The sequence below is a fragment of the Lissotriton vulgaris genome, chromosome 5, assembly GCF_964263255.1.
Source record: "Lissotriton vulgaris chromosome 5, aLisVul1.2, whole genome shotgun sequence".
NCBI classification, from domain to species: domain Eukaryota; kingdom Metazoa; phylum Chordata; class Amphibia; order Caudata; family Salamandridae; genus Lissotriton; species Lissotriton vulgaris.
Window position 1 is genome coordinate 277,748,014 of NC_141693.1, and position 21,805 is coordinate 277,769,818.

Genomic DNA, 21,805 nt, shown 5'->3' on the forward strand with positions numbered 1-21,805 from the left:
CTTGGAGCCAGTCTGTTGCTTACCCTTGGTTTGCTTCATTATCACTTTTCTGTGCTGCCTCCTTATTGCCTAGCACTTGATGTCTCTTTCTATTCTTTGTTTTGGAGCATGGACCAAGTACTATTTGATTTACTCCGGTTAGTGTTGTTCCAATGTCCATCCACTGTTCACTGATTCAGGTACCATTTGTTTTTTATTATACTTCCTGTCCACATTGCTTCCTACCCTCCTATTGCTTCTTTCCCTCCCACCCCACGTCTTCCCCTCCCACCTCACGTCTTCCCCTCTCACCTCACGTCTTCCCCTCCCACGTGTTGCTTGATCCCCCTCCCACCCCACGTTGCTTCCTCCCCTCCCACCCCACGTTGCTTCCTCCCCTCCCACCTGACGTTGCTTCTTCCCCTCCCACCCCACGTTGCTTCTTCCCCTCCCACCCCACGTTGCTTCTTCCCCTCCCACCCCACGTTGCTTCTTCCCCTCCCACCCTGCGTTGCTTCTTCGGTTCCCACTTCCACCCATTCTCCATCTTGCTGATCCTCCCACCCCTTACCCCCTCCTGCGTCTGTGTTGCATCTTCCTTCTCGCCTCCCATGCTCCAGTTGTTTGTTGACCCCCCGTCCATCTGCCCTAATTAAAAAAAATGCTATGGCGTCATAGCACTTTTTGTTAACATTCCCACCCTCACTTCAATTGTCTATGCTGCCCACCCCTAGCCTACTCCTGTTGTCTCAGTTGCCCACCCGACATAAGAAAAACAAGCAATTGCAATGCAATAGGTCTCGCATTTACTAGAGTTTAAGCTATTGTCATTTACAATGGCACTAGCTCTAATTCTTGTAAATGCGAGACCTATTTCACTTCAAAGAAGCGGCTGCCATTGTCCGGGGCTGCTTGAAAGTGAAAGCGTGCATATGGGGAGTAAAGTAAGTCAAGCGTGCAGTAGGAGAAACCCATTAAAGAAGAGTGCTAACAGACTAAATAAGACATACCGTGTTGCAACAGAAGGGCCAGTCTCCATGGGAGGTTACAAATGCAGACAAGGCGGTACCAAGGAGTGACTAACGAGCCTAATAACTACTCGCAAGCCAGCGTTTACTAAGGACAATGACACAAGGCAATGACCAATATGGGCGGAAAGTGGGCAATACTGCATGCCTCGCAGCAGCGCATGTGCTGCCAAGGCTCAACCTAAAATATGATAGAATGCGGTCAGTGCTGTTTGTGTCATGGTGCTTTTTTTCTGACTTCTCTTTAAGCCATGCTGCACACCCATGCTGCTCTACAACATGGCTAAAATACTTTAGTAAAGCCAATAGCTTTTGCACAGGCAAGACTTATTGGCTTTGCCAGTGCTTGTTGCTCTTCTAATCTCTCTTCTTCCTTTCTTTTCACTTCCTGTTTGCTTTATAACGTTATAGCCAGCAGGTTTTTCCACTGATATTGTATTTCTTTGCCTTAGTCGATTGTTTATTGGTTTTGGAACCAGTGGAATAATGTTATTCTTGTTTGATCAAATATTAAAGTAAATTAAATTCTATGTAAAAAGGTTCGTGTGAAGAACCAACATCTGCCATATTTCTAATGTCCCACTTGCTCTTGGCGTCCACTGCATTTCAACAGGGCGCTCCAAAATAAGCTTGTCATGTAGTTATTCTAATTATCAATTCGAATCTTTTCTGTATTAAGGTGGGGGGGGGGACGTTTTGATTTGAAGTTCTGTTTTTTGTTCTTGTTAATTATTTTTAAGGTGCTTTCGTTTTGTAGAAATCCCCGAAGCGGTTTCTTAGCACGATACAATTTGGTTCAGAATCCTTGGGATGAGAAGCAGCTGAGACTTCTGCTGTGTTATGGCACTGTAATCCTAGATGTCTTGGGAACTCAGTGGTGCAGAAGGTCTTATTTTACTAATGGCATGTTGAGGTTAAAATGTTATCGCTCGTGCAGGTGATGAATGCTTTGTATCTTTTTTTAAATTCTTTATTTGAACTGACATTCTGGTTGTATTGCAAGTGGGCTTCTCTGTATGCTGCTGAATGGACACCTTCACAGGAAAGTGTAGTAAAATTCTGCAGTTGGAATGTTTCCATATCATATGGAAGTGAATGAACATCCTGAGAGCATCTTGCACAGTATACTTTTCAATTAATATCTGACATTCTCTGTAATCTAAGTTTGGAAAGAATGGCATTACTATTGGCACGTGGGTAAACTTTTACATGCTAATATGTATTCCGACTGTAACGAAGCTATAAAAACCTATAGTATATGATCAGTTTGCCCTTTGGATATATGCCTGTATTGTCTCAAGTAATTTCACAAAGACTCGAATGAATCCTTATTTCGTACAGTATAAAATTATTGTATTCATAATTTCTTATAAAACCTTAACATTTACAACTATACCACCAGATAAAATATTAGCACCATATATCTAATTCGGTGAACATCTTTCCGTTAAGAGTTAGAATTAATCCTATTCAAATTATCCAGTATCCAGGAAGTCTTTACCGTTATTGAAATGCATCTTTCAGAAAATATTTCAGGAAAGTGACACCAAATATTATATTTGTAGGTTTAATTAATTCCATAGCTCATATTTACTTGTTTATTTTTTCCTTCAAGGTTTTCATAAATTTAATCAGAAGTCCATGTTGCATTGATATCATTCCTTTTGAAATTATATTTAATGCTTAAAGTGCTTGATTTGAATTTCTACATTGTTTGAGATCTATTAATGGCACAAAATACATCCACATATACTCCCAAAAACTCTATTTTAGTTCTAGTGTGTATTTATATATATGTGTGTGTGTGTGTGTGTATATGTATATATTTTAATTTTTTTTTTGATCTTGTGAAGTATAACATTGGGGCACAAACCGATGCCCAATATAAATAAAAATACAAAGCGGGAGTACATTTTCCCAATTAATAATTTGCCATCCAATGATACAGTGAATATAGGAAACAGTAAAACAGCTACAGTAAATCGACGTATAAAATGAGTTAGCTTGGATTAATAATCCTGAGACAGTCATATCATCTACATTATATTGCATGTCCAGACCATTGTAATCAATCCAGCTACCTCCTCTTTTGTGGAACGTACGTGGACGGCCCAATCCCTTGTAGGTAACACTTTCGACGGCCTTGTATAGGTCCATGCCTGTTTTCCATTCTGGCATTGTAGGTCTGTCAAGACCCCCGCAATGTTTGGCCAGATCCCGCTTTACAATTACTAATCCCAGGTTGCAAAATACTAGTTTCATCCACTGGAGATCTAGGTCATTGGCTATGCCTAGGAGCAAAAACTTGAGATCGTCTGGTATAGTCGTCTCTAGCACTTTGCTCAGTTCTAGGAGTATTTTATGCATGTATGTGCGTATGACGGAACCTGTCCACAGCATATGGAAAAAGTGTTAGTGGCTCTCTGTATCTCAGACAGTCTAAGGAGGTTGCCCTACCCATTATCTGAAGCTGAATTCTGGCATAACAGTTTAAACTGGATAAGCCTCAGCCTGTGGGTATTTTATCACTAACTCCCATCTAAACATTAGTGCAGCGTCCTGGTCCGCACCATCCAAGTGACTCATCGGTTTATAAGTTTCAGAAGTGTGTCATGGCTATTATTAATTGTTTTGTAAACGATAAAGACAGCTTTTTCTGTTATTTTCCTCATCAGATGTCTCCCCTCTAGTGGTGAGTATTCTGAAGGAGCTATGGGACTATTTTCCGCTCTCCCGGCATGAGCGAGTTGCAAGTGTTTATAGCATTGTATCGCTAAGTTGGAACTCTTTCTGGAAGGTTGAGAAAGGCATCAAGGTCCCCTCTGGAAGTAGGTCTATCACCGGTCCTAGTCTTCAAATCCTCAAAGTTTCCCAATTTCCTTAACTAACCCACCCACCCAAAGTGAGTTTTCTCGCGAGACCCTGCGTGCCCATCCCAGATATTTAGTGGTCTTATGCCGTAGTTCTAGTATTTTCTTAACATTTTCATCTACAAATGGGCATTCTTTCAGGGATGCAATAACAGACACCCTCTGCAGCCAGAAATGGCAGGTGTCCTATTAGAATGCACATATAAGCTCCACCACAAGTTATTAAAGGCTCAAAATATGCTTTCCTTTATAATTTTATGGCATACACAGTACAGTAATAATGTTGATTTAGCTTATATCTCAACTTTGATAGCTGAGACCACCTTATCAGCATAGCCATCTTTATGGCCAATACTCTTTCAATAAAATCTTATGTGCTCATCAGTTGATTGACCATAGCTTTATTTGATTGATGTTGTGACTTCCAAAATTATTTTTTTCTTACCAGATTGCTCTGCACCTCAACCACCTTGTATAAAGCCTCCTTCCAAGTACCGTGAGTTGCATTGCTCTTACATACCACCAGTTGCGTTCCCATGGTATCAATATGTATTTCAAAGGTTGCTTAAGTCTAGATGGGGAACATTTAAAGGCCAAGTTGTTTGCATAATAAAGTGTGTAGTCCTGGAGGATTTAAGCAGGTTATTTAGTCACTGTTCACTTTTACTCGTGTTAAAAAGTAGACGGGTGAGTATACACTCCTGTTGCAATCCAGACTTAATCTTTAATTTTTTTCGGTCGAGCCTGGGTAGGCCATGCAATGCTCTACCTAAGCATGCTGTATTCAGATATGGACTCGAAGCACGCCCATTTACCACCCATCTTTTCAATTGACTCCTGTTACTGGCCTTTCTAAATCGTTGCTTTTGATTCATGAATAGGCATAGTAGTCCCTCCTTGGTACCGCCTTGTCTGCATTTGTAAGATCCCATGAGGACTTGACTTTTACTTGTGTTGGTAGTCTTTTTTTTTTTTATCTTGAGTCTGTGAGCACTATTTTCTTTAATGATTTTCCCCAATTCCACCCACAAAGTGCTTTCCTACAACACCACATGTCGCCTCCTTTTACGTTTTTATTAGCAATGACTGCCAGTCCGCTTTTATAATAGCGGCTGCGCCTCTTTATTAGGTCGAAGGCCTAAAAGGCTGCGCTTGCGCAGTCTTAGGCCGGAGATTTAATGAGTTTGAGTAGCGGCGAAGGTCCCGCCTCCGTGCCCCCTCTCTCCTTCATTGGCTGGCTTCCTAAACGGAGGCCAGCCATTGGAGGAGAGATGCGTCACTCCAAACAAGCTCCGTCCTTTTCGGATTTGGGGGCGTAATTTTTGATGTTCTTTAGACAGTGACGTTGTCCGTCACTCAGAACATCAAAACCACGCCCCCAAATCGGAAAAAATCTCGGAGCTTGTGTCCGCCATTTTCGATCCTTCGCAGTGAAGGTAAGATCGTGGCTGTTTCCCTCCGTGCCTTCTTCCCCCTGTCTGTTTCCCGCCCCCCTCCCGCTCTCCGTGTATTTTCGCTGTCCGTGTGTGTGTTTCCCGCCCCCTGTTTGTTTCCCGCCCCCTCCCGCTCTCCGTGTATTTTTGCTGTCCGTGTGTGTGTTTCCCGCCCCCTCCCGCTCGTGTGTGCATTTCAGAGCGTCTGTTTCCCGCCCCCCTCCCGCTTATTTTGTAGTAAGCAGGATTTCCAGTTGATGAGGTAAAGGGTATTCTGCATTAGAAAAAGTAATTGCCTGTAGAAAAAAGACACGGTGTCATTTGTTGTGTACCTGCAGAAGTCTGCTACATGTACGTATGCACGCCAATTACCCGCCTGGCTCGGAATCGAACCCTAAAAAGTGTGACGTACTAGTTTTTAGATGGTGTTACGAATCACTTTCATGTTGCTCAGATGTTCTTTTGATGGCCATTTGGGAAATGCGAGTATGTATTTTATCAATTACTGCCGATTCTCGCGTTGCATCAAGGCCTTGGGTGGGATGACGCCCGTTCCTTCAGACGCCCGCGTCTCTGCGCGTCCCTCCGGAGCGCCGAGGCGCGCGTCCTCTCGGGCCCGGTTCCGGGGGCGAGCAGTAACCGGGCTCTGATCCCGCTCCCGGCGTTCATTAGTCGGCCGTCCGCCGGGCGCGGATTTACACTTCAAGGGGATGAAAGACCAGCTGGGAAAGATAAGACGGTTTCCCGCGCGGAAGGCGAGGCGGTGCCACCGCGGTCAGCAGGGTAGCTGCCTCCGCAGAAAGGAAACGCGCCGGTATTTGCAGCGCTTCGCCATCGCCCCAACTGAGTCCAGAGCAGACAGCCCCTCCCCGTTGATTAAAAAAGTACATCCGGCATTTGTCGGCCCAGAACATCCCTCTGGCACTTATGTGCGCAAGATGCTTACCGGTAATCGGTTCTAGATATGGGCAAAGAAAGCATTCCGGCCTCTTTCTAATAATAAATCACACGTTATTCTCCCTCTCTATTCCTCGGGTTTCAAAATGTCGTTTTATTTCAACTCTTTAAGCCACAGTAGTGATTTTCATCAACTCTATTGAGAGCATAGCCCTTTAAACTTCGATATAATTTCCTATAAATGTCATTAAACTGCCCTAGTGTAATCAGAAACTGCTCGGCAATATTAGAATACAGCTTTGGAAAACTCACGTAGAAACAGGCTTAGTTTTAGAATAGGATTTACCGCGCTCTCATCACCCTTGCAGACATTAGAATTTCTGCAGGGTTGTGACCTGACTTCCCAGAAGTTACGGGGCATAAACCGTGTCTATTACAGACAGTGTCCGACAGACCTATCGGGCAGGCAGGCAGTGCCTGATAGGCTGGTCTAAGAGTAAGAGTGTGGGCAGGTTTTATATTTTGGATGTTCGTGGGCCTGTTTTATGTCTGCTGGGCTGGTTTTACTGTTGATCTCTCCCTGGAAACAATCATTTCCTGCAGCAAGCTTAAATCCATACATTGCAAAAATAATGCCTTCACAAGTTTAAAATTGCACCAGTTTGTAAACATGGGCACTTTTTTGGGCTTTCTAGTTCACTAATGTGGGCCACTTTTATTTTGGTGCGCAGGACTGATTTCTTTCCTAAATTTAGACACACATATTGTGGAGTGATTGAATGTGTGTGGGTCACCTATTAGACAATAGACTGACCAGTCTAAATTCAGCAAACTCAAGGGAACTCCCTTTACTTTGTTTGAGCTTTACTTTACCCTGTTCCCTTGACGTATAAGGGTTACTCTCCTCATATTGATACTGATTTTTTTCCTAGCTGGGTGCTGCTTATATTGCAGTGCTCTCCTGTCACTGATGTGCTGGTGCTGTGAACTGGTAACGGAGGTTGTCTCTTATGCAGTGCACTCCTGTCACTAGGGTTTTCTTACTGCTTCTGACGCTCTGCACGCACATCACTGACATGCTGTTGTTGGTGCCTGCACGACGGGTATGTGTGTATGGTGGGGGGGGGGGGGGGGGGGGGGGGGAGAGGGGTCAGGGCTCACCTGACAGAAGAAAGCTTGTGCGGAATAGTGAACACTTGTGACTATGGGTTCGTCTCTAGTGCAGTGCACGCTATTCATTGGGGACAGTGTTCTGAATTCTACAGCAGGGGGCACTGGTGGAGCATACAGTAGCCAGATGATGGCTGGAATGTGTATGTTTTAGTACTCAACATGGACGATACGTTAGTACTGTACAGTACAATGCTTTGCTGCACTTGAAATTCCCCAGTTGCATTCTGCGTGCCTGCATGTTGAATGGAAAGGTGCTCCAGATGCGGCATGTATCATTGATCTACTGCAGGATGAGACAGTTTGTGGCTGTGCACTGTCCGTGCAAATGTATGCTAAGTGGAAAGGCTTTGTGTTAGCTAGAGGTGTTTAAGTGTGTGTGTGTGGCTCTGTGTATGTGTGGGTGGCTGTGTGTGTGTGTGTGGGTGGCTGTGTGTGTGTGTGTGGGTGGCTGTGTGTGTGTGTGGGTGGCTGTGTGTGTGTGGGTGGCTCTGTTTTTGGGTGGGTGGCTCTGTGTGTGGGTGGGTGGCTCTGTGTGTGGGTGGGTGGCTCTGTGTGTGGGTGGGTGGATCTGTGTGTGGGTGGGTGGATCTGTGTGTGGGTGGGTGGATCTGTTTGTGGGTGGGTGGGTGGCTCTGTGTGTGGGTGGGTGGCTCTGTGTGTGGGTGGGTGGCTCTGTGTGGGTGGATGTGTGTGTGGGTGGCTGTGTGTGTGGGTGGGTGGGTGTGTGTGTGGCTGTGTGTGGGTGGCTGTGTCTGGGCGGCTCTCTGTGTGGGTGGCTCTATGTGTGTGGGTGGCTCTCTGTGTGGGTGGTTGTGTGTGTGTGTGGGTGGCTGCGTGTGTGTGGGTGGCTCTGTGTGTGTGGGTGGCTCTCTGGGTGTGGGTGGGTGGCTGTGTGTGTGTGTGTGTGTGTGTGTAGCTCTGTGAGTGTGGGTGGCTCTGTGAATACTCTCTACTACTCTCTAATGCTCACCTATTGCCATTGTAAAAGACAATACCATTTATTTATGTTTAAAAAAAGAAAAAAAATGTCATGAGCAATGCCAATAGCTCTACCTTTAATAATGCCGAGACCATTGCATTGTAAATGCTTGTTTATTTTATTTACCAGCGCGGCACGCTTTAACTAGAGCTTCCGAACTACCGAACCTTGGTGTGTTTTTTGTTGTTGGTGAAAGCACCCCAAACTGTGCTTTCAATTTAAGGGTGGCTGCACCTCTTTCTTTAAACACTACTCACCGTATTCAGCTTACAGTGAGCCTCGTCTAAAGAAAAGGGCGCCGCCGCCATTAAAGTGAAAATACGGCATTGGACGCTTTGACCCAAAAAATGTTTGTAAACTTTACAAACAAATGTTTTTTCTTTTTCTTTTTTTTGTAAAAAGCGCCCCAGGAAGTGCTTTCACTTTGATAGTGGCCATGTCTCTTTCTTTAGACGCGGCTCGCTGTAAGCTGAATATGGCGAGCAGCTTCTAAGCAAAGGGGAGAGGATGTAGCCTAGCGGCTATTGCGGTCGATCTCAAATCCCGGGGAACCGGGTTCGAGCATATGCAATGATGCTCAACATCCTGTGATTCTGGGCAAACCAATTAATCTCCCCTGCCTAACAAAAATGAATGTGTCCTTGTGTAAGCAACTGGTGCTCGTGTAAAGCGCTTTGAAACTGGATACCTTTGGGTCAAGTTCGCACTATATAAAACTCCGAAGGTAAAAAAAAGGGTTGGCGGCCACCATTAAAGTGATAGTTTGTGCTATTGCGGTTATATGACAATACCCTTTATGTAGGTGTTGGTTTTCAAAACTCCTTAATAAAAGGCATTGTCATTTACAATGCCAATTGCTTAAAACTCTTGCAAATGCAAGACCTATTGCATTGTAAATGCTTGTATAGTCGTATGTCCAGCAAAGAGTATATTTCAGCAATGGCCAATCACCCGAGTATAAATTACTTTTTAAAGCGATCATTGGCCATGGCTATTATTCTGGCTTGCTTGTTGAGCCCTGTCTACAACAAATAAAAGAAAAACTTTCAGCACTAAAAAACCCCCGATTGCTTGCTGTGTACAGTACATCTATGAGAGAGATAATTAAATGTGTGAAGATTCGGTACACTTTTCAGATCGAAAACGGTCCCTAATGGGATGCAGGGCATGCTCCTTATTGGAGGCGGAATAATACTCCAAATAGTCAATCACATGACGTGAGACAAGTATTCCTTTGGGCAGAGCCAAAGCTCATTCTTTGTATATTTTAAAGAACAGGTATTGCATACAGCTGCACTAGTCGAGACAAACCTAATTGCCAGATGTCTTTGGCCTCCTACCCAAGGAGCTCGTCTCCTTTATTTCACTACCCCAGCCGAGGTGTAGGGAGAGGATGAGTCACACATGCTTTGTGTAGAAAGTAGTGCCATTGTAACTTGTCCACAATACACAAAACTTTGGTTTAACCTCTAGCGGACTCTAAGTGAAGTGAGCAATGCCAAGGTGCCTTGCTACCAAATATTTGACTTTATGCACTGTTTGTGCATTCCTTGCTAATCGTTGTGCGAGGTCATAACGTAGGTTTTCCCCCCTAATTAAAGTGAAGGGCTTTGAGTGTCAGGTATGTTACCGGTATTGCTGAATCATCTGGTGGGTTCCTGCTGAACTGTAGAAATTCTGCTTATTCGATTTGTAACAGCAAAAATCCCTTCCGAGAAGGTTTTTTGCTCTAAGTGATATGTTAGAAACCTCTTTCCAATTGGTTATTTTAATTTTAATGCTTATCTGATGACGAAAGTACATATTTTGTATAGTACAAAGCTACTAGAATACTGTTGCAAGTGGTGCTGTCTTCGTATAATAGGTAGCATTGTGTTAACTTAATTTCCCGTGTCACTAGCTGGCATTGGCTTACTGGTTCAGACACTTCAATGCAGTTGACTTTCGAGGTCCTTCCGTTGGTGCCATGAAAACGTGAGCCAGTTGGTGGTATTTCATTGCATAAGAAGTTGGAAATGTTAGCTAACTGAAAGGTTGTCAACCTCATGGAATTGTTATTTGCTGCTGTTGTACTCGTTTCGTTATGATATTGAGGACTGACCTGTTTGCTTCCCAACTTACTACATGTGCCCATGTGTTCAGGTATTCATTAGAAAATTTCTGTAAGAGTCCTTTCAGTGTTGCAGTGTCAAAAGCAACTCAGGGCATAGGCCCAAATAGTTCCATGCTGAAAAATAGGTACAACAAAGTCTGTGAGAAACTGGGTACCATAGGTTTTGGGAAGACGCAAGGCATTAAGGTGGTGTTGAAGGAATCTTTGTATGCCGTCCAAGTATATATTGGGTTGCTTCCACCAGGCAATCTCAACCCCAAGCCCCCCCCCCCCCCCCCCCCCCCCCCCCCCCCGGCAAAATATTCTCTCTGTCTAGGCTTCCTCTTTTTCTAAGCTGACTAACATCAACTCTTTTTGTTTTAGGCGGCTGAACAGCACACAGGGTGAAATCCGCGTTGGACCCAGCCACCAGGTAGTGTACTTTACTGTGGGGCCTGCATGTATTACTCTTTCTACCCCTCTTCTCTTAAAAGTGGATGTGAGCCTGAAGTGCCTCGTGTTCTGACTGGTATGACTTTATATGGTGGATTTATCACTTCAAACTCGTATTCTGGTAAAAAAAAATCTGTAATGTGGAGTCCTTAAAGCATATAGTCCTCTCATGTAACGTAAAGCCATACTGCGTTGGTCTGTGCCAACAGGTTCTGCGGTAGTGAAGCATGTCTGCCCTTCTGCAGGATCTCAAGCCCCCACAGTCGGGACAGCCTGCAGACCTTCATTGCAATGTTACCTCTTGGCTCCTTATCTTCTCTTAAAGTCTCCACCCCAACCAGCTTCCCCTTTAGTCTCCCAGCCACCAATCTGCCCCCTCCCAAAGCCTAACCCACGCAGATGTTATTAATTCAAACGCTGCCATGTTCAGTTATGTTACAGCACACGTCCCCTATTGCAGGTGCTGACGTACAGACTTTATTGCAGAAACTCTTGCAAAAGAGCGCTACCAATTATTCACTTGTCCATTTAAACTGGAGCAAGTGTGTGAAGGAGGTGTTTGTTTGATTATTGGGATGACAATTGAGAAAATTTGTGAAATGAGGGACAAGTCTGGAATAGCGTTTGAGAGAATTCCTGCATTAGAGGCAGGGGGCTAGGATAGTGTGGAGTTTCTTATACGTAGGACTTAAGGATTGGTTTAGTTAAGTGGAATGTTGGTAAAGGAGTAGTGTGTTGAGCAGCATAGCTTGTTCGAGTTGTACAACAAAAAACAACAAAAAAAGGTTGAGCCCTGCACCTGTCAGTCCAGTCTGAAGTAATCTAAAAACAAGCATTTGCAATGCAATAGGTCTCGCATTAGGAAAGTTTGAGCTATTGTTCTTGTAAATGACAATTTTTTTATTTGTGTTGGTTTTGAAAATAACTAAATTAATAGCTTTGTCATTTACAATGCCAATAGTTATAACTTTCGCAAATGTGACACCTATAGCATTTGTAATGCAACATATGTTGTATATACGTGACTTAGATGTATTGATATTACAAATAACAATGGCTTTTAATTTTTTTTAAATAATTAATACTTAAATAAAAGTGATTGTAATTTATATTGGCAATAGCTTAAACTTTTGTAAATAACTTTTGTGACGATTATGTTAAGTGTATTTTATTGTGACGAAATCCAAGAACAGAAGTGAAATATTAACATCTTTTTGTGACATTTGTAATAAAGCTTGATACATTGAGGGAACATATTTGAACCAGTTGTTGTTGAATGGTTGCGCAGATTGATGCTAGGGTGGCGCTGAGTAATGCTGTGGTGGTGCTGTATGGTGCTGTATGGTGCTGTGTGGTGGTGCTGAGTGGTGCTGTGGTTGTGCTGAGTGATACTGAGTGAAACTGTGGTGATGCTGAGTGATACTGTGGTGGTGCTGAGTGATACTGTGGTGGTGCTGAGTGATACTGTGGTGGTGCTGAGTTATGCTGGGATGGTGCTGAGTGATGCTGGGTTTGTGCTGAGTGGTGCTGTTTTGGTGCTGTGTGGTGGTGCTGAGTGGTGCTGTGGTGGTGCTGAGTGGTGCTGTGGTGCTGCTGAGTGGTGCTGCGGTGGCGCGGAGTGATGCTGCAGTGGCGCGGAGTGATGCTGCAGTGGCGCGGAGTGATGCTGCAGTGGCGCGGAGTGATGCTGCAGTGGCGCGGAGTGATGCTGCAGTGGCGCGGAGTGATGCTGCAGTGGCGCTGAGTGATGCTGCAGTGGCGCTGAGTGATGCTGCAGTGGCGCTGAGTGATGCTGCAGTGGCGCTGAGTGATGCTGCAGTGGCGCTGAGTGATGCTGCAGTGGCGCTGAGTGATGCTGCAGTGGCGCTGAGTGATGCTGCAGTGGCGCTGAGTGATGCTGCAGTGGCGCTGAGTGATGCTGCAGTGGCGCTGAGTGATGCTGCAGTGGCGCTGAGTGATGCTGCAGTGGCGCTGAGTGATGCTGCAGTGGCGCTGAGTGATGCTGCAGTGGCGCTGAGTGATGCTGCAGTGGCGCTGAGTGATGCTGCAGTGGCGCTGAGTGATGCTGCAGTGGCGCTGAGTGATGCTGCAGTGGCGCTGAGTGATGCTGCAGTTGGCGCTGAGTGATGGTGGAGTTGGCGCTGAGTGATGGTGGAGTTGGCGCTGAGTGATGGTGGAGTTGGCGCTGAGTGATGGTGGAGTTGGCGCTGAGTGATGTGGAGTTGGCGCTGAGTGATGTGGAGTGATGTGGAGTTGGCGCTGAGTGATGTGGAGTTGGCGCTGAGCCATGCGGAGTTGGCGCAGAGCAATGCGGAGCGATGTGGAGTTGGCGTCTTGCGATGCTGAGTTGGCGCTGAGCGATGCTGTGCACCTAGATGCATCCAGAGCCCGCAGAAATGCAAAATGTTTTCTATTCATCTAAAACATTTTGACGAATAGTCATCCACATTCTCAGTTGCACCTTTGTTTCATAATATGTGGACTCGCGGATGGAAAAGCATGGGCAACTTCTGTCTGTATGATTTCAAGGTTTATGTATATATATTATGTATTTTGGTGCCAATGTTAATGTTTATATATTGATATAATCTCAGATTGTATGATCAATTTGTTTTGTATCTGATAACTACCGGTTTACTTCTTTAAATACAATTTCAAAAGCAAACTTGTTTGTACTGTTGATCTGTGCGTAATTTCTGACTCGTCCCAACTCCTTGCTCTTTGGTTAACATATGTGTCAGAAGGTAACTGACACAGTGGGTGAGTGTGCAGGGTCTTGAGCTTGGAGTATACATCGTGCTTTAGTTGAGAAGTGTGGCTCACTGGTTAGAGGCGGCAGACCCGTAAGCAGAGGATGGCCTGGGACCAGGGGTCGATTCCCGACACGGTCGTGAACCAAGGTCAGCGGACTCTATAATTCTCGCCTCGGTGCCTACTCTAGTCAGAGACCACACTTGGCAACTCTGGGCATTAGCTTGCCTCATCTTCACAACGGCCCCCCCAGACCGCCGGGGATGCTTGGTCGCACCTTAGAGATACCCATCAGGGATCATCTCTCAGGGTGAGCCAGGACGGGTTCCCCAGCGGTCGAAGCGTGGAGATACTCCTCTGGGAGTCGATTCCTAGCGCTATATAAACCTGCAATTAATTAATTAATTAATTATTATATTCATAGAAGGGAGTCATATCCTTTTAAATTGCTTCATTTTATCTCTGATCGTCGCCATGGATTTTCGATGGCATATGGTGCCCATTTCTTCGTCCACCACAGACCTGTTAGGTAGGTCTGTGGCTTTCCTCTTCTATCCGATTGATAGTCAGTCTGCCAGAAATAAGTGAGCAATAAATCTACCTGTGGAAGACACTGTGGATACAGGCCTGCATCATCAACATTATTACCCAGTGGGACAATCCGCAGGTCCATCAGTAATTGTATGTTAGTAACTTCTTTAATGCAGGGTAGGATATCCTTCTAGAAGCCTACTCTGCGTTCACATTTCCGCAACATATGTTGTAAGTATCAGTGTGACATCCCCAAAAACATGTGTCTGAGCTAGTGACTATTGCCTTCACTCTCGCTGGCGTGAGGCACCACTTCAACATTACTTGTTTGAGTTTTCTCTGTACCGAGTGCAGATTGTGATTTTTGGTGGTTAGCCTTCAAACCCCAGACTTTGTGACAGCTGTGTAATGCTGTTAACTGCATAGGAACTGAGATTGCCTGAGGGAAAGCATAATATATCATCGGTGTATAGTCATTTGAATTTGGCCAGTGTTTGTGGTTAGTTCATTGTAATCTTTTGTATGAGAGGCACCAGTGATAGAGAGAAAACTAGCGGGGATAGGGGCAACACTGTCTTGTCCCTGTAGATCTGGTGATAGACTCGGACAGGAACAACCGGATCTTTAATCTGTTAGAAGGGCTTTGGGATTTTGTTTTAACAAAAAAAGCATTCTGGGCTGTAGCCCTGATTTGTCAAGGATCTTACAGAGGAAACTCATGTTAACACAATGGAATACCATCTCCGCTGTATGCGAGAGAAGGATCATCTGAATGACTTCCCCCAGTATGATAAAATCAAACTAGTATTATGCCCCGCCTGGTGTTTTTATTTCTATTTTTTATTAAAGCCCACTTGATATGGGGAGATCCATGTTGGCAACATGTCTCAAAGTTCAGTAGTAAGAATCCTTGTGAAGATTTGTATGTCATCATTCAAAAGAACAATTGACCTGTAGGCAGCGGCGGCGGCTGCTACCTGTAGCAGCAGTCGGGAGGCAGCGTTGTGATTGGTCTGAGCGCCGTGACATAGTGCTCAGCCTGGGGCAGCCTGCATGGAGAAAACGGTCCGAGAGGGCAAGCCAAACACACATAAGGAGTGCAAACCACTCCTCCCCTGCTCTGAGAGGAGCCCCGCCCCACAAAGACGCTGCAATGGGAAAAACGAAATGATGATAACCTATGGTTATTATTTAATGTTTCCTTTTTTAGCCAGCAAAAAGCAGTGGGGCGACGCTCCTCCGCCTTAGCAGAGGAGGCACCACTGCCTGAAGGAGCGACACAGTGTGGGGTATTTTTTTGGCTCCAGAAACAACATCACTGTAGGCTCGTCCTAGAGGCTGCGACTGCTCCCGTTTCACAAAAAGGGTTTTGTACCTTGTTCGATGGCGGGACAAACGCATCACAACATGCTTTATTTATAGATGGAGGTCGAGAACCCGTCGGGGGGGGGGGTGGTATTACTAGAAAGACTGTTAACAGCGTAGGCACCTCCTTCTTCGATATCAGCTCCTGAAAGCAATCAAGCAGATATGGTGGGATTGTGGGAAAAGTAGGACTCCGAACATATAAAACTCCGAATGCGCGGTCTGTGCTGCAGATGCGGGAATATACCATTGAGAAGAAGTGGGGGGTCTTTAAAACCACGTGTGAAAGCAGAGGAAAGAGCACGCGAGCAGTCATGGGAAGAGAGAAAGCCTCCCCCTTTAAAGGTCCTCCCTTTGAAAAGCCCCAGTGAGCCGGGACCACGAGGAGCTGCGCACTTGAACCAGTGTTTCAGCCCTGACCTCTGCAACGTGGAACCCTTGTGTTCTGCACACAAACGGTGCTATATACGGGCCTAATCACGTAGGGCAATTAGCAGACCGCGAGTCTGCTGCCTGGTGCGACCGCCGTTTCACCTCACGCAGGGAGCCTGACTTTACCTCTGCGGAGGTCGAGGACTCTGACCTGTATATCGGGTGTGGCTTTATGTAACTGCCGGTTGAGTCACTTGGAGGAATGACTGGTTCGGGAGTCACCGGTTTATGTTATTATGGGCTGTAGGAGGACTTGCGCGTGATGGAACTCTCAGCGGATCCAATCCTGGATCGGCTCGCCTCCTTGACCCTTCACTAACCCACCCTCTGACATCACCACGTCCTGGGACAGTGGCCTCTCCCTATCTCCTGGAAGAGATGCCATTGACAGAAGTGAACAGGGAAGGAAGGCGACTGTTGGCATGGCTGCGGGTTCTTTAGTTCATAGAATGTAAATGTGGCGTATTTGTATAGCGCGAACAGTGACCCGGAGGCATCCCGGCGCTTGTACTCCTACCACAAGGGAACCCCTCCTGGCTTTTCCTTGTGGGGTGTCCACTCCTGGGCATCCCATGGTGAAACCAGGCATCCCTTGTGTATCAGGGGGCCTTTGTGGAGACTAAGCAAGCTATTGCCCAGAGTTGCAGCGTGGGACCCATGCTTAGAATCGGCACGGAGGCGAGAATACCAGGTCAGAGGAATTTAAGCCCGAAACCCGCCGAGGCAGGAATCGAACCCTGGTCCCTGGCCAGCGTTCTGCATCAAGGTCTGCCGCTCTAAGCATTGAGCCACACTTCTCCACAGACAAACGCAGCTTTCATCTATCGCACCCTCTCCCACTCACTCATTCCACGTTCAACCTGGCCATAACACGACTGGGCAGAGGAAGTGCTTAATGTATGCCGGTGGTTGCAGGTAATGGGAGCCAGGCCAGCACACGATTTTGGGGACCGGGACTTACATCAGCAGGCATTGACTTAAAAAAAGAGATTTAAAAAAAAGGGAATGGGAGAAACACGAAGTGAGAGCTAGGTAGGAAAGCAGTGATAATGAGAACGTTCTGGGTTGAAAAGGAACTAGCGAAGTAAATAGACAGTAAGCGTAGCATGGTGGTTGAAGAGGCGTGAAGTGGAACCAAGACTAGTCAGCCTTGGCGTCGGCGACCGGCACGTGTAATTTTTAAATAACAAGTTACAAGTTTAATACACTGGGAGGGGGGAGGAGAAATGCGAGACACGGCCTGGCGGCCGTGAAAGTGAAAGTACCGCCGGCCGTGGGCAGTGAATAAATAGGGGAGGAGAAATGCCTGAGGCCGAGCGCACGCTGGGGGAAGCTTCAGGGGAAGCAACAGATGGCTGGCTTTGATGTGGTGATACAAGGCAGGCAGGCAGGCGGATAGAAGCGCGTGCACAGGACACATGCACTTCTGGATATCCGCATTTTTTGAGAGCTTAGTTTAGCTCTTAGTTTAGCCCCAATAGGTTTCGAGTTATAAATAACTCGACCTAAAAATGGTGCAAGGAGTCGGGAACGTGACCTCCCTACGTCCCCACTAATTGGGAAACCCAAAGAAACAATGAACAAACTGGCTCAGCACTCATCTATTGTTATAGACCATTTTGAAAGTACACAATAAGTAATAATCAGTAATTAGACTTAAACACAGGCTTCTCCCAAATGAATCAAGTAAGTCATCAGGTTGTTAAAAAGTAAATTCATCTTGGGGTGTGGCTTGCGCGCCGCTGTGGAATGGCGGACTGCGCTTGAGCTCTGGAGGGTCGAGGGCCGTCAGGAAGATTTGCGGTCTCTCTGAGAGGATTTCTTTGGCTACATTTGGTGCTAGCGACGTCTGAGTATGCCGTGACCAGGCTGCGGGACCTTTCATGTTCCGGCTCTTCGGTCTGCGGTGCTGTTTGAAGTCCTGCTTATCTCCTCTGCATCGGCGGGCGGCCGCCATTTTCTGTGTTTGTGGCGACGCTCCCGTTTCTATCGACCTGGATGACAATGGGGATACCTTCACTGACTCTCTGGTGATGTTTTTGTTTTCTGCTCACAGTTTTGGTGTGCAGTCTTGAATTATGCTAAACGCCCTGCTCTGCAGCATTTCTATGAGGCAATGGTTCAAGCCTTCTGATATTATTAGACTGCAACATTCTCTTCTCTTGTTAAATGACGAAGTTCTGGGGTGCTAATGGCGCTATTTCTGTGACTTGGATTAATCATGATATTTTTCCCTACAGTGCTGAGCGCCTGTTGTACGTCCTTTTGCTTTCAACTGCCTCCATTTTGTGCTCTGTGGGAGGGGATGATTTCTTTAGCTCATGTCTAGCATTGTACAGTTGCTGCATGGTTTGGAGAGTGAGTTTATAATTAAGGCCCGGCCACTTAACCATTGAGGTTTACTACTGGTCATTGTTATTTTCATTGAATCACTGGTCAGTCTACATTACTCCTGTGGCTCTGGTCCTATTTTGGCCTATATTCTCTGTGCTTCACAGTGTCTACGTCTTACGGGGGTGACATTTTCTTGTTACCTATCCCGTCAGTCCTGCTGTGTTTCACCATTTTGGAGTATTCCAGTGTTCTTCAGAGGGCATTGATGGCTGAGACCATGGGCGTTCCTCCTAAAGCCAAAGATTCGGAAGGCGCTTTTAAACGCTTCAAACAAACCTCTCCTACTCTGGAACTCACTCAGAAAGAGGCTGGCACCACATTAGATACTATTTTATCTCGGTTGAATGCTGTTCATGACATTGCGCAGTCAACTAAGACTAACACAGACTTACTCCAAGTTGAGGTAGCGGCTATTAGGAGTGATTTTAAATCTTTATCACTGAGAGTTTCGGCTGCTGAATCTCGCAAGAGTGGTGTGCAGGATACTGCGCAACAGCATTCGAGATCCATGCAGCAGATGGAACGTTCTATAGAAGCGCTGAGGAGAGATCTTACGGAGCAAGAGGATCGTAATCGTCGAAGCAATCTTCGTATCTTTGGTTTACCAGAGGATGCAGAAAAGTCTGCGCCCTGTTTGTTGGATTTTCTATATCAATGGCTACCTTCTACTCTTCACATTTCTTTCCAGAAAGATTTTGAAACTGAACGCGCACATCGAGTTCCTTCCTACCGTCCAAGATCCTCACCTCATCCTAGAGCTGTGATTTTTAAACCCCTGAGGCATCAACATTCTGAACAAATTCTAGCTCACATGAGGAAGATTAAGTTGCTTACATGGGACGGTCATAGGATCTCGATACGGTCATAGGATCTCGATTTCGCAAGACTTTGCAAGAGATACTGTTATCAAACGAAAAGGTTTTCTTAACCTACGTCGAAGACTTCTGGATATGAACATTCCGTTTTCCTTCGCTGGTCCATCAAGATTTCGCATAACCTTTAAAGGTCGTACTCCAATCTTTTATGAGCCAGTGAATCTCTCAACCTTTTTGGATAATCAGATGGAGTCCCAGATGGATGCTGCACCTACTCCTGGTTCCTCTGGTTCATGATTTTCGCTAATATGTTTGTTCCTCTGGTACTCTCTTTGTTTTGCATGATTAGATAGTTGATACTTATAGTCTTTTTGGCTATTGTTATGCTTATTACCATGCCTTGTCATTCTTTTTGCTTTGCAGGATTTGTGTTTTTGTTTTTCTGTTCTTCTCTCTTTTTCTTGGTCCATATGACCTTGTCTTGTCGCTGCTGCTGTGGTTGTTTGGTCCTGCTCCTATTCTTCTAGGGTCGTCTCATGTCTCCTACCTTAATCTATCTTTCTTTTATAGTTGTTTCTGATGTTTCCTTTGCTTGTTTCTTCTTTGTGTCTATTTTTCTTTTCATTGTTTTTTACCTTCCTTTCTTACCTCTGTTCTCTTCTTTCTTAGCTTATATGTTATACCTGCTTTGGATCTCTCTACCTTTCTTATTTTATTAATTCTGTTTTGCTTTTCATGGTTACTACTGTATATTTGTATGCTCTGTTGGTTATATGTTGTGCTATTTTTATAAATCGTAAGTTGTTGCCTCTCTGCTACCTTGTATCTAGTATTCAATGTTGTGATCTTTCATTGCATTTTTTGTGCTCTATTATATTGAATTACTATTTATTATGTCTTACTTATTGTTCATGGATTGCACTGTTTGCTTAGCTTCAACTCGTAAGGTTTTTTATGCATGCTTTTGATGAATTTCTATTTAATAATTTAATCTCTTATCGTTATCAGTTTCGCATGATAGTATTTATGCAGTTTTCCTTTACATAGTGTTTTTTGTGTTAGTTCTTTCTGTGTATCTATTTATTGATTGCTACTGACTGATTATATCAATTATTCTTCTAGTGGTTTATTCTGATATATTTATTGCCCTTGTTGCTTTATGATACCTTGTATCTTACTTTTAATATTTTGATCTTTTATTCGCTCTTTTTGTGCTCTACTATATTGTATTACTATTTCTTCTGTTTTAATTATTGTTCATGGCTTACACTGTTTGCTTAGCTTCGGATCGTAAGGTTTTTATGCATGCTTTTGATTAACTCCTATTTAATATTTTAAATATTTCTTATTGTTATAAGTTACGCATGATGTATTTATACTGTTTTCCTCTACATAGTGATTTTCTGTTTTGATAGTTCTTTCTGCGTATCTACTTATTGTTTGCTGTTGCCTGATTATATTAATTACTCTTCTAATGGTTAATTCTGATAATTTTCTATTTATTGCCCTTTGTGGCCCCTTCTAATAGACACTTAGTTACGGTTATATGATAGGTTGTTATCCTTTCTTTTTAGCTTTTCTGATTCAATCTAAACTTTTCTCTCAATCTTATTTTCTTGATGGCTCTTTGGCTCTCCCTTCCATGCTCCCCCTCATATGGATTGGGTCTCTTTTAGACCTCCCCTGGTGGGTTTCTTTTTTCTGGTTTTTCTGTCTCTCTTTTCTGATCTTCTCTCTTTTCTTTCCTTTTCTCTTGTTCTTTACCTCTTCTTCTCCTTCTCTTCTTGGATCCTCGGGTAGTGCTTTTTTGTTGCGTTTATAGCTGTTGGTCTTTTGTGAGTGTTTTGTTTGGTGTTTTGCTCCCTCCATCATGTTTCTTGCTCGGATCTTATTTCTGTGTTAGACTGTTTCTGGTTTGAATGTGGTATCCCTTAATGTTAAGGGATTCAATCATCCGGTTAAGAGGGCTAAAGTTCTTGACTATTGTAAATCTTTATCTTCGGATTTAGTACTTTTACAAGAAACAATAGTTTCCTATAAGAAAACGTTCTTATTACGGAAGGAGTGGGTTCTTGATGTCATGTGTTCAGATGCCCTTGGCAAGAAGAATGGGGTCATTACACTTCTTTCTAAAAAGTCTGGATTATCAGTGATTTCTGTTGAGCATGACTCTGAGGGACGTTGGTTGCTATCTAGATTGACTGACGGTACTGCTGACCTTTGTTATGAACATTTATGCTCCAAATAATGATGATCCTTCTTTTTGGCAAAAGATCATTAAACAATTGGCTCTTACACCTCATAATGGTAATCTGATCATTGGTGGTGATTTTATTTTACCACTAGACCCAGCTGGATAGGAACTCAGCTTTCTCTTTCCGTCCTCCTAGAGCTCATAAACAATTGTTAAATATGTGCTCTTCTGTAAATCTTCAAGATATTTGGCGTCTCCATAATCCTACGGGTAGTGATTTTTCCTTCTTTTCCTCCCCTCATTCTAGCTTTTCTCGTATTGATTATCTCTTGGTTCATTCGTTGTTAGTGCAACACTCATCTTCTCCGTACATTCATCCTATTCTTATCTTAGATCATGCAGCTGTTTCTTTTTCTCTC

The 21,805-nt window shown here is 44.5% G+C and overlaps 1 protein-coding gene across 13 annotated transcripts in view; it reads left to right on the plus strand.

The window, feature by feature from the left end:
* Positions 1 to 21,805, plus strand: part of RERE (arginine-glutamic acid dipeptide repeats) — a 1,284,697-nt gene that overhangs the window by 787,758 nt on the left and 475,134 nt on the right. For 7 of the 13 annotated variants that reach the window (XM_086921406.1, XM_086921411.1, XM_086921410.1 and 4 more), the window contains one exon: positions 10,836 to 10,887. In XM_086921406.1, coding sequence (XP_086777532.1) covers positions 10,836 to 10,887 — 52 coding nt within the window. The remainder of the gene's footprint in view (positions 1 to 10,835; positions 10,888 to 21,805) is intronic. The other 6 variants (XM_086921408.1, XM_086921413.1, XM_086921409.1 and 3 more) reach the window with 1 other exon arrangement.